Raw genomic sequence first — 12377 nt, 5'->3', positions numbered from 1 at the left:
CTTGGAGTGAGGAAAGTCTTTCCAACTATGATTATAAATCCAGAAACATCAAATACAATTCTAAAATGTTGACAAATTTGACTACATAAAGATAAAAAGAACTTTTTCGAAGCAAAAAAAAAAAAGTCACAAAACAAATTAAAAACCTAGAAGGAAATCTTTGCAATTTAAATCACAAAATTATATCAGAATCATCTAATTGATAAAGAGCTCTTTTAAGGTCTTTATCAATGGAAAGAGGGATCACAATGGAAAAAAGCCCAAATACCAATGGAAAGAAAAGCCCAAATACCAATGGGGAGAGAATGTGAATAGAGAATTCAAAGAAAAGGAAAGTCGATGTCCTTCCACTTGTAAAAAAGGCTGATCTTCACTCCTCAGGGAAAGCCATATTAAAATTACAGGAAGATATCATTTTCTGCCTATTCAGATAGTCAAAAACCCAAAAAGTTGAAGAAACACAGCGATAGCAAGTGATAAAGAAATGGGCATCCTTAGGCTTCGCTAGTGGGAGTGCAAAATAATACAACTCCTATGGAAAGGAATTTATCAATACCTGTGCTGTGTCTACATTCAAATAAACCCTTCCCTGATATGAAATACTAATGAATTATTACTTTTAGTTGAAAAGATTCAAAATAACCCATCCATGTATCAGTAGATGGCTGGTTGAATGAAACAATGGAGTATGACGCCTCCATTAAAAACAAAAAACAAAAAACAACAAAAAAAAAAACGGGCAAGATTTCTGTGACCTGATACCAAGTGAGTTCCAGGAGATGTCATTAGGTGAAAAATGTAAGGTGTAAAGGATTATATGTAATATGTGTTATGAGTTGAATTGCATCTTCCAAAGAGATGCTGAGGTCCTAATGCTGAGTATCTGTGAATGTGAACTTCTTCGGAAATAAGATCTTTGCAATTGTAGTTGAGGTAAAGTCCAGTACTGGATTAGGATGAACCCTAATCCAAGGGCTGCTTATAAGAAGCGGACAATTTGGGAGGCGCCTGGGTGGCTCAGTGGGTTAAGCCTCTGCCTTCGGCTCAGGTCCTGGTCTCAGGGTCCTGGGATCAAGCCCCACGTCGGGCTCTCTGCTCAGCAGGGAGCCAGCTTCCCTTCCTCTCTCTTTGCCTGCCTCTTTGCTTACTTGTGATCTCTGTCAAATAAATAAATAAAATAAAATCTTAAAAAAAAAAAAAAAGAAGAGGACAATTTGGATACAGAAAGACATCACACAGGGGTTGGGGGCTGGTGGGAGAAGCCCATGCAGAGATAGAGACAAGACACAGAAGTCGTGCTTCCACAAGTCAAGGAACACTTCAGGTTGCTGCTAGGAGCAAGCCGTGGAACTGACCCCCTCCTCCAAGCCCCAAGAAAGTACTTCTAGCCTCCTGAACAGTGAGGAAATAAATTGCTATAATTAGAAACCACCCAGTTTGTAATACTTTGTCATGGCAGCCCTAAGATGCTGATACAATATGCTACATGTTTTTGTGAAGAAAGAAGGAAAATAAGAATACCTATAGCAGCACCTGGGTGGCTCATTCAGTTGGGCACCTGATTCTTGGTTTTGGCTCACGTCGTGATCTCATGGGTCATGGGATCAAGCCCTAGGTTGGGCTCCGTGCTCAACAGGGAGTCTGCTTGGAGATTCTCTCCTTCTATCCCTCCCCACTCTCTCTTTCAAATAAAATTTTTTAAAAGAATACATAGATTATACATATACTTACATTTATCTTATATATATATATATATATATGAGTGTTTATATATCTATGTATAAACTCATTTTTACAAAAAGAAACCTATAAGATGAGCCAGATATTAATAAAGCTGGTTACACATAGAGGATCATTTGAAATGGCATGGGGAAAATGTGTTAGCAAGACTTCTTTATATAGACCTGGTTGTCTTGTTTTGACCTTACATATGGTACATAAAATTTTGCATCTTAAAAAAAAAATTGTAAACCAGAGAGAAAATAAAAAACAGGAAGCCCTGAAACAGAATGCAAATACAATCGAAAGAACCCCACTGCATACAAACTAATTTTATAACCACAGAGAGAAAACACAGATTTTACAAAACTCTCAAATAGAGTAAATTCTCTGATGGGCTGTCTAGTGCAGGATGTCATCTAAGGGCAAAAAGAACACCAAATGGCTTTAAAACTTCACTCAGTAGGTTTACTGTTAATGGACATATTAGGAAGTAATTTGGAAGTACCCAATTGTTGCAAGAAAACGCAAAGAACTACTCTGTTGGTAGTGTAAGGAGCCAAGATTTTCAGTGCAAGAGAGAAGAAATGTAAATACAAAAGAGGTTAAGGAAAGACAAACCTATGATATTAAACTAGAGTTGATACAAAATGTAAGAAATGAAACCATATTTTGTAGCTCTGATCTCTGAAAGGGGTCTGAACGTGAGGACCCAGGCAGCTGCCTGATCTCATTGCAGAGTTCTGCTCTGGTTTTCTGTTTGTGAGATTCTTAATCACTTCTCGGAATTTTCCATCGTAATAAACCATTGAAAGCCTTAAACAGCAGGCATCTCACTCGTGCCTGCCTTTCCTTAGAGGATCCATTTTGGTTTTGACCCATGCAGAGACCACTGAACTGAAGTTGTTGATTGATTTCCCTGAGGCTGCCAGATTTTTCTAGACTCACAGTTACAGGAGCTCAGGCGGTGCTATAGCAACAGACCTCATTTTGGACAAAATGCAAATATAAATTAGAAAGGTTTTACCTTCGCAATACACTCAAGCTGCCTACTTCCTCCTACTTAATGGGGAGAGGAGAGCAAGCCTTCTTCTCTCTCCACATCTACCGATGACCTTGTGCTGCAACTCTCCAGTCAGGAATAGCCCACGCTCCTATCAAAGACTGACCTTTTCCCTTGTGTCCCGGACCCCAGGGCATGGACGCCCTCCGCTGTTCCTCCCCTTGGAACATGACCCAGCAAAGATTCCACATCTTCTAGCAACCAGCTCCTTTGTCTGATCACCTGTATCGCAAAATCATGGAAATCCCTATCATTTCTGTTCTTCACCTTCAGTATCTCCTTCCTCAGCTCTCTCCTGAGGCTTTGGTCCTCCTCACCAAACAGGGACGCCGCTTCCCTGTTACCAAACCCAAGCAGCACTTCTGTTTTCACCTGACTGAGCCTCCCAATGGCAAACCCTACCAGGTCTGTGATCATTCTCTCCTCAAAATACTTTTTGTAAGTGGAAACACTTTCCCATGGACTTCTGGTTTTCCTCCCTTCTCTGGGACCCCTCCTTCTGAATCTCCCTCCTCCTCCTCCTGTTCTTAGACTTCAGTTTATCCCGCCTGTGTGAGCGCATTCAGAGTTATGTAAAATATTTTCTACATGCAGGGGCACCTGTGTGATTCAGTTGGTAAATCATCCCATTGGATTTGGGCTGGGGTCATGATCTCAGCATTATGAGATGCAGCCCCAGGTAGGGTGGGGAGTCTGCTTCATCCTCTGCCCCTCCCTGCACTTGCAAATAAAATATTTTCTACAAGCAGATGAAGACCAGAATCACATCTTTATCTCTAGTCTCTCTCTCTGAGCTCCAGAAGCACGTATCCAGCGGCCTGTTGAACGTCTCTACCCAGATGGTCTCTGCAGTCGGACGCCTAGGTTTGTATCTTTCTCTGTGAAAAGAGATAATAGCAGGACCTGCTTCACTGGGTTCCTTAGAACAGTAAGAGCACAAAGGAAGTGCTCAGTAAATACCCCGTGTGTTTACTTGTTTAAATTCCCTAACCGTAGAAGGAACCTCGTGTGTGTGTGTGTGTGTGTGTGTGTGTGTCCGCGCGTGCACACTCGTGTCTAACTCTACAGTGATTTCTAAAGACCTAGAACAGTGCCTGGTATCTATCTAGTAGGAGCTGGATATTGATTGAATGAGGGATGAATGAATGAATCTATTTCTTTATACGGGAGGAAGGAAAAGACGGTGCGTCCGGGAACCAAGCGAATTGCCGCTGGTTGCCTGTGCTTTAATTGCAGGGGTAATCTATGGCTTTTTTCCAACCACCCCCGCCCTCACCCCCGTCACTGTATCTTTGACATAGCTCTTCTTATTGACCAAGTGTGGCATTTCTGCCCCTGGTATCTGACAGTATGGGCCATGCCCTCTTTCGAGTCTTTGAAAGTGTTAGTTAATAGTTACTCGTTCAAGCCCATAAATAAATCCTTTTTTCATTTACACCCAGTTTCGCCAGCGCTTAGTAGAAACCTAGAAAGAAGTTCTGTTACGTAAAGTATCGTTAGGCATCTATAGATAGAGCTGTATGCATATATGAGACAAGGAAGTTTGACAGTAAGAGGTGGGGGGGGGGCCGGAGCTCAATGAGGGGATTAGAAAGATTTTGCTGCATAAGAGTAGACAAGTGCACGGAAAAAGTTGACACAAACCTGCAACAGCGCAGGGAGGCTCGGCGGATCGCCGCCCCCCTGCACGCAGTCCCCGCCTAGCCTCGAATCCGCCCAGCCCCGCCCCCGGGGCCCGCGCCCCGCCCCCGCTCCGGCAGGCTCGGGCTTCAGTCCGGCACCGCCCCGCATCCCGCCTTGACGCCGTCCCACACTGCTCCCAGGCGTGGCTCTGGCAGGCGCTCCGCCCCGCCCCACCTCCTGGCCCCGCCCCTCGACCCACCCTGCTCTCAGGCCCTGCTCCACGTCTGGACCCCGCCTGCGCCCCCGCCCCGCTCTGAACCGCGGACTGGGTCCTTGCTCCAGCCCCGCCCGGCACTCTGGCCCCGCCTAGCATCCCCGCTGAGCCCCGCCTTGTCGCCCGACCCCGCCCCATACTCCGCCCCGTCCCCGCCCCACAACTTGGCCCTGCCCCTCTCTGACCCACCCTGCGCAAAGACCCTGGCCCACATCTCTTCCCCGCCTGCGCTCCCGCTCCGCCCTGAGCCCCGGCCCCGCCCCCGCTCCTGCCCCGCCCAGCATCCGACCCCGCCCTGCATCCCGGCAGAGCCCCGCCCCGTATTCCGGCAGAGCCCCGCCCTACCCGCCCTCAACTCCGGCTGGGCGGCGCCCGGCAACCTGTCAGAGCCCCGCCCCGCGCCCCGGCCCCGCCCCGCGCCCCGGCCCCCGCCCTACGCTTTGGCTCCGCTGTGCTCTGCGTCCCGCGGAGCCCCACGGTGCCCAGAACGGTCTGCAGGACCAGGAGCTCCCGAGGCCGGAACCCCCTGGCCCCGGGTGGCCGCTGCGGCCCGAGCGGCTGGGCGAGGAAAGATGGCCGCCCTGACGACGGTCGTGGTGGCGGCGGCGGCCACCGCGGTAGCCGGGGCTGTGGCGGGGGCGGGCGCGGCCACCGGGAGCGGAGTGGGAGCAGCGCAGGTGCCGCAACAGGTAAATCCGGGAGGGCCCGAAGCCGCTGGAGGCGGGCGGAGGCCCGAGGGGGAGGTGGGTGCCGGGTGCAGGACGGGGTCCCGGCCCTCGCCGAACAGGTGTCCTCTGCAGCGCGGTTCCGGAGGCGGGAGGCGCGGCGTTAGCCTCCCTTTGCTCGCGGCCTGGCCCACGCCGGGCGCTGTGCTTTGTTGGCTTGTGCTTTCCGCTGCCTTTGCAAAGCCACCTCCATGTGGTTTTGGAATCGAGGGAAGATCTGCGTGGAAGCCCTGGCTCTGCCGCTTCCTAGCCTCGCGATGCGAGCATACCCTCTCCGCGACTCAGTGCCTTCTCCAAAAACTGGGTCTGGTAACGGCACCTTACCGAGCTGTGGTCCTCACGTCTGGGAAGGCCCTGGCACAGAGCGTGGTTGGAGACACTTTCGGTGCCCGGCAATGGGTGGCTGCTTTGTTATTGCCCCTGCGCTGGGGAACACAAGGAGGAATAAATACGGGGTGGTCCGAGGCAGATGTGTTTCCAAAGATCTGCCTCGACCCCTTTCTCTGGCACCGTGGACCACAGGATCCTCAGGAATGGCCGGATCCTGTTGTTTAAGCCGAAGACCTTCCCTGTTCCCATTGTCTCACAGCCCACACCCAAAGCATGGGGAATTCCTCCGTGTTCTATGTAGAACCCAGAATAAGCCGGGAATCCCACTCTTAACACCCTCAGTGCCCCTGTTTTGTCCACATCATCATACCTTCCTGCCTGAAATACTTTCCTAGTTGGTTTCTGTTCCAACACTCTTGCCTTCCGAAAGGATTCCCAACAGCCAGGGCGATTCAGTCCAGCAATGACACTCTTTCTGCTCTGAACCCTCATAGTCAAAGCCAGTGTCCTTACCATGGTCTGCGGGGCCTGTGTGCTACCCCCACCATCTCCCTGTTGGCTCTTCTCCAGGCCCTGGCTCTAAGTCTGCTGCAGTTATACCCCCCTCCTGGTTGACCCTCAGACATGCCTGGTTCTCTCCTACCCTATAAGCTTTGTAATTGCTGTTCCCTCTGCTTGAAATGCTCTTCCCTCTTGGTTCTACAGCTTACTCCGTTTCTTTCATTTATCTTTGTTCCAATGCCATCAGCTCAGTGATTCTTCTCATGACCTCCCTAAACTGAATCCCCTTACTCAGCCCACTGTATCCCCTTTTCTGGTTTTATTTTGCTCCATAGCACTTACTACTGTATGCTGTATTACATATTTTCATCTTTCCCCACACCTCCACCCCCCTCATAGGAACGTAAGTTGTATGAAGGCAGAAACTTTGGAAGTCTTATTCACTATTGTATTCCCAGTTCCACTTTTGAGTTTAGTCCTGGAACATAGTAGGCACTCACTAAATATTTAAGCATCAATCCAAACCTGAAGGAAGGCCATTGGGAGCTGAGGATAGCCTCCATCTTTTTCTTCCTCTAAAGGAATATAGCAATTTTCTGTCTTTACTTATATGAGCTCAGGAAATTCCATCTCAGGCAAACGTTTTCACACATCCTCTGTAATTCTTTTTATTATTCTAACTCTGGCCCAAATGTCTCAGGGGGAGAAAAAAGAAAGTAAAATATATAAAAATAGATAATGCATAAAATATTTTAAAAATAATTTTTTACATTTTGTTTGATGTATGATCCTAGTGGTTTAGCCATCTTTCTGGCTTTCTCCCTGAAACCTTTCTGGCTTACTCTAGTTCACATCGATTTGTTCTCTAAATTCTTATAACCATGTTTTGCCTCCTGGTTTGCATTTCTCACAGGTTGCATAATATTGTTATTAATGAACCTTTTTATCACTCCCTTCGGGTGGTCCTCAGAGGTTTACCCTTCCAGGGCTTGGATCAAAATCACCTGTGGAGCCATTTCAGATGTTTTATCTGTTCCCAACATTTAGCAATGTCTGGAGATGTTTTTGGTTGTTGGGACTGGGGTGGAGATGGGTTGCATATGCTACTAGCATCTAGTGGGTAGAAGCTGAAAGACAGCCACCCAACAACAACAACAACAAAGATTATCCAGTCCAGAATGTTGGGAGTGTTGAGCTTGAAACGCCCTCCTTTCTGTGTTTCATCATTTTAGGGAAGGCAAAGCCTCGTAGTTGATGATGATGACAATAACAGAGTAGACTCTCTCGAGGGTGTTTGGACTTTAAAAAAGAAATTAGAATCACAGCTGTGCCATATTGTGAGATTTTTGAGGATTTTAACTAGGTGTTATCCATCTTTGGACTTCCCTCAGTATACAACACACACACCTACACACTCAAATCCTCAGCTTACCACTGAACTTGAGTGTTTGTTGTATGATTAAGTGAATGAGTATTCCCACTGACTCTAATAGTGAAACCAATGAATGTTTTCTTGAGGAGAGATTTTCCTGATGACAACCTCATAATGTAAGAGGTGTTCCCCAAAATATCTAAAAGCCCTGTATTAGTCTGTTAAGGCATCTATAACAAAATACCACAGACTGGGTGGCTAACACAATAGAAGTTAATTTTTGCACAGTTCTGGAGGCTAGACGTCCAAGATCAAGGTGCCTACCAGGATTGTTCTGTGGTATGAGGTCTCTTCTTGTCAGGTAGATAGCTGCCTTCTCAGGTGTCCTCACATGGCCTTTTGTCTGTGCACACACAGAGAAAGAGAGAGAGATCACCATTGTCCCTTCCTTTTCTTATAAGGAAGCAGTAGTCCTATTGGAATAGGACCTCACCCTTCTGACCTCATTTAACTTTAATTATCTCCTTAAAGGCCCTATCTCCAAATATAGTCACAAAGAGGGGGGGTGGGGGGATGGGGGGAGGTCAGGGGGTGGGTAAGGCCTCAATATATGAATAGAGGTGGACATAAATCAGTCTAGAACAGCTTCTTTAAATTATTTTGGAGAAACTGTCTTTGAAGTTTTAGAAACATTGTATATTTTATTTTATTCTCCAACCTCCTTAGGGTGTGGAACCCTATAAAGTTCTTACCCATAAAGAAAAGTAATAACGTGCTCCGTCTGTCCTTTGTAAAATTTGTGTGTTACTTGTTGATAATCCCCCTCACCAGTACCTTTCAGGACTGGAGACTACAAATCTCTCTACCTTCCTCTCCAATGCCGTTTCCCTCTTCATCATTTTAATAGTTGAATTATGAGTTTTTAAAGGTATCTCTAACAGTAACACACTAGTGCATGGCCCTGCTTTAAACCAGGATAGGGCTGGGTCTTCTGTTTTGTTTTGTTCCTTAAGTGAACTTCCCTCTGATCGCCTAAATGCTACAGCCCTTGGCTGCTTGGAGTAGTCCTTTAATAATAACTACATTTCTTCTCTAACTTGACATGGTTCCTCACAAGGGATTTCTTCTAGAAGATCTCCCACATGCATAGGGCTATGCCCATGTTCAGGTGGGGTAGGCTGAATAAAGGCCCCCCAAGCATATTCATATTCTAATCCCCACTACCTGTGACCCTATGACCTTGCATGGTCAAAGGGACTTTGCAGATGTGATTGAATTAGGGATCTTAAAATGGAAATTATCCTGGCGTATCTGTGTGAGCCTAGTGTATTCACAAAGGTGCTTATCAGAGGAAGGCAGAAGGATCAGAGCCAGTTGTAGGAGATGTGACGATGGAAGCAAGAGGATGCAGTGATGTGAGGAAGGGGCATGAGGCAAGGATGAAGGGGGCTTCTGAGAGCTGAAAAAAAAAAAGCACAGAACTAGATTCTCCTCTGAAGTCTCCAGAAAGAACATGAACTTGTCAACACTGTAATTATAAGGCCCCCAGAGCTGTAAGAGAATAAATTTGTGTGGTTTAAGCCAAAAACATTGTGTTAAACTAATTTGTAGTAAGTTGTTGCAGTCGCAGTAGGAAACCAGTACACCAGAGAAGACCTGAGAAAGCTCTGAGCCTTCATCTTTGTCTGGCCTTGAGGCTCTGTGCAAGAGACAACAAAGGCTAAGGTTGACGTGTAAACTGCCTGCCTACGTGCTGAGGTTATGTCCTGGTATGCACACAGACCCCTTCAGTAAGGGCTGGGAGATGTACTGGTCACGGCATCTAGGAAGACTTCTGACCAGTCAACCATTAGGTGATAACTGAGCTAACCAAGCAGTGCCATACAAACAAAGAATATAGACTTCGCAGAATTAGTTCAGGAAATTGACTAAACAGATGGCAACGACAACAAAGCTTGGGGTTGGAAGAGAATCTCACTTTCAGAGTTAAATTATATTTTCTTAATAAAATTGTTATGTTTGTAATATATTTGTAATATAATAATAATTGTATATTGATATGATTTTCGACTATATTAACCAAATTATAGTTTTTAAATGTCAAGCTTTTAACAAAAAACTATGAGACATGCAAAAAAACAAGGACTTATGATTCACACACAAGATAATTTTTTTTCTTAAGCAGTAAAAAGAAGCTATCTTAGGGGAAGACTAGATGTTGGAAATAATAGACAAAAACTTTAAATAAGCTGTTTTAAATTCATTCAAAAAACTAAAGGAAACCATGGCTACAGAACTAAAAGAAAGCAGAAAGATGATTTCTCACCAAATTAAAAATACCTATAAGGAGATTAAAATTGTTTTTAAAAAATCAAGTAGAAGGTCACCTGGGTGGCTCAGTGGTTTAAGCCTCTGCCTTCAGCTCAGGTCGTGATCTCAGGGTCCTGGGATTGAGGCCTGCATCGGGCTCTCTGCTCAGCAGGGAGCTTGCTTCCCCCTCTCACTCTGCTTCCCTCTCTGCCTACTTGTGATCTCTTTCTATCAAATAAATAAATTAAAAGTCTTTAAAAAATCAAATAGAAATTCTGGAGTCAAAAGGTACAATAACTCAAATGAAAAGTTCATTAGAGGGGCTCAGCATCCGATTTGAGCTGGCAAAAGAAACAGTCAGGAAACTTGAAGATAGGCCAATTCAGAGTATCCAGACGGAGAACAGAAAGAAAAAGAGAAAAATGAACAGAGCCTGTGAGACACCAGGAAGGTCATATATATATATACTGAGAGTCTCAGGAGAGGAGAGAGAAAAGGGGAGGGGCAGAATATTGGAAGAAATAATGGCTAAAAACTTCCCCAATTTTTTTTAAGCAGGCTCCACAACCAGTGTGGAGCCGGTTGCAGGGCTTGAACTCACAACCCTGAGATTGAGACCAAAGCTGATACTGACAGTCAGAGGCTTAACCAACTGAGCCACCCAGGTGCCCTGAAAACTTACCAAATTTGATGAAAAATATTAATCTACATATCAATAGAGTTTGATGAACTCCAAGTAGAGTAAACTCAGATCATAGCTGGACACATCATAATCAAACTGTTGAAAGACAGAGACAAAAATTTTAAAAATCTTTAAATTTTAAAAATCTTGAAATCACTAGAAGGAAAACAACTCAACACATACAAAGATCTTCAATAAGATTGACAGTAGACCTCTTATGAGAAACCTTGGATTCCAGAAGGCAGTGGGATGACAGTCAAATTGCTGAAAGAAAAGGAGTGTCAATGAAGAATTCTATGTCCACCAAAACTATTCTCTAAAAATGGGGAAATTAAGACATTCCCAGACAAACAAATAGTAACATATATGCCCTACAAGAAATATTAAAGGAAGTCCTTTGAACTGAAATAAGACTACATAGAAATTCAAATCCAAATGAAGAAGAATATGAGTGAAGAGTACTGGTAAAAAGTAAATGGGGAAATAAAGATAGAAGTCAGTCCTAAATGTACTTTTTTTGGTAACAAACTTTTTCAGAAGATAGAGGAGGGAACATTTTTCAACTCATGCAGCATTTTTCAACTCATTATTATTACCCTGATACTACAATCAGACAAAGAAATCACAAGAAAGAAAATAACAGACTAGTATTTCTTATGAATACAGATACAAATTCTCCAACAAAACACGAGCAACCCAAATCTAACAACATATGAAAAGGATTACATACCATGATCAGTTAGGATTTGTTCCAGACATGCAAGGTTGGTTCAGCATATGAAAATCAATCAATATAGTAGAACTTATTTATTAATAGAATGAAGGACAGACCTCATAATCATCTCAAAAGATTTAGAAAGAGCAATTTACAAGAGCCAACACCTTTTCATGATAAAAAGAACATTCAACAAACTAGCAATATATAGAAACTCCTCAATCTGATACAGACATCTATAAAATGCCTGCAGGTGACATAATAGTTAATGACAAAGGATAAAAAGCTTTTCACAGGGGTGCCTGGGTGGCTCAGTTGGTTAAGCATCCACGTTGGGCTCAGGTCATGATTTGGGTCAGGCTCCCTGCTCAGTGGAGACTCTGCTTCTCCCTCCTCCTCTGACCTTCTTTCTCTATAAAAATGAAAAAAAATTAGAAATTTAAAAAAATTTTTAAAGTCTTCCCATATAAGATAAGGACTAAGACGAGAATGCCCATTCTCACTACTTATCCACTGGGGAGTCTAGCCAGGACAATTAGGCAAGAGGAACAAATTAGAAAAGAAGTAAAATTATCCTTATTTGTAGGTGGCATGATTTGTATATAAAAAACGTAGAGGATCCAAGTAAAAACTGTCTAGAGCAAATAAATTCAGCAAGATTGAAGGATTAAAAAAGCAATCAATAAAAATTGGTTTTAATGCCATATACTAGCAATGGACAAATCAAAAATGGAATTAAGAAAATAATTCTGTTTATAGTAGTATCACAAGACTAAAATGCATTAGACTGAATTTAACAACAACAACAAAAAAGCAAAGCTTATACTCTAAAACTTCCAGAACATCACTGAAAGAAAAGAAGGAAGACCTACATCATTGGATATTTTAGGCTTATGAATATGAAGAGTTAAGATGACCATAATCCCCAAATTGATTTACAGAGTTGAAGTCCCTCTGAAAATCTCAGTTGCCATCTTGTGCGTAAATTGATAAACCGATCCTAAAATTCACATGTGAAAGGCCAGGGGCCCAAAATAGCTAAAACAACCTTGAAGAGCAAAGT

At 44.1% G+C, this 12377-nt stretch overlaps 1 protein-coding gene across 3 annotated transcripts in view; it reads left to right on the top strand.

Annotated features, from left to right (window-relative positions):
- Positions 1-5074: 5074 nt before the first annotated feature.
- The window catches only part of CCDC112 (coiled-coil domain containing 112), a 28497-nt gene continuing 21194 nt past the window's right edge, over positions 5075-12377 (top strand). The window contains exon 1 of one of the 3 annotated variants that reach the window (XM_082725054.1): positions 5075-5368. In XM_082725054.1, coding sequence (XP_082581180.1) covers positions 5252-5368 — 117 coding nt within the window. In that variant the 5' untranslated portion in view covers positions 5075-5251. The remainder of the gene's footprint in view (positions 5369-12377) is intronic. The other 2 variants (XM_082725053.1, XM_082725052.1) reach the window with 2 other exon arrangements.

This window comes from Mustela nivalis (assembly GCF_964662115.1).
Source record: "Mustela nivalis genome assembly, chromosome: 3".
Taxonomy (NCBI): Eukaryota; Metazoa; Chordata; class Mammalia; order Carnivora; family Mustelidae; genus Mustela; species Mustela nivalis.
The sequence above is the reverse complement of the archived record's forward strand: the minus strand, read 5'-3'. Positions and strand labels throughout refer to the sequence as shown.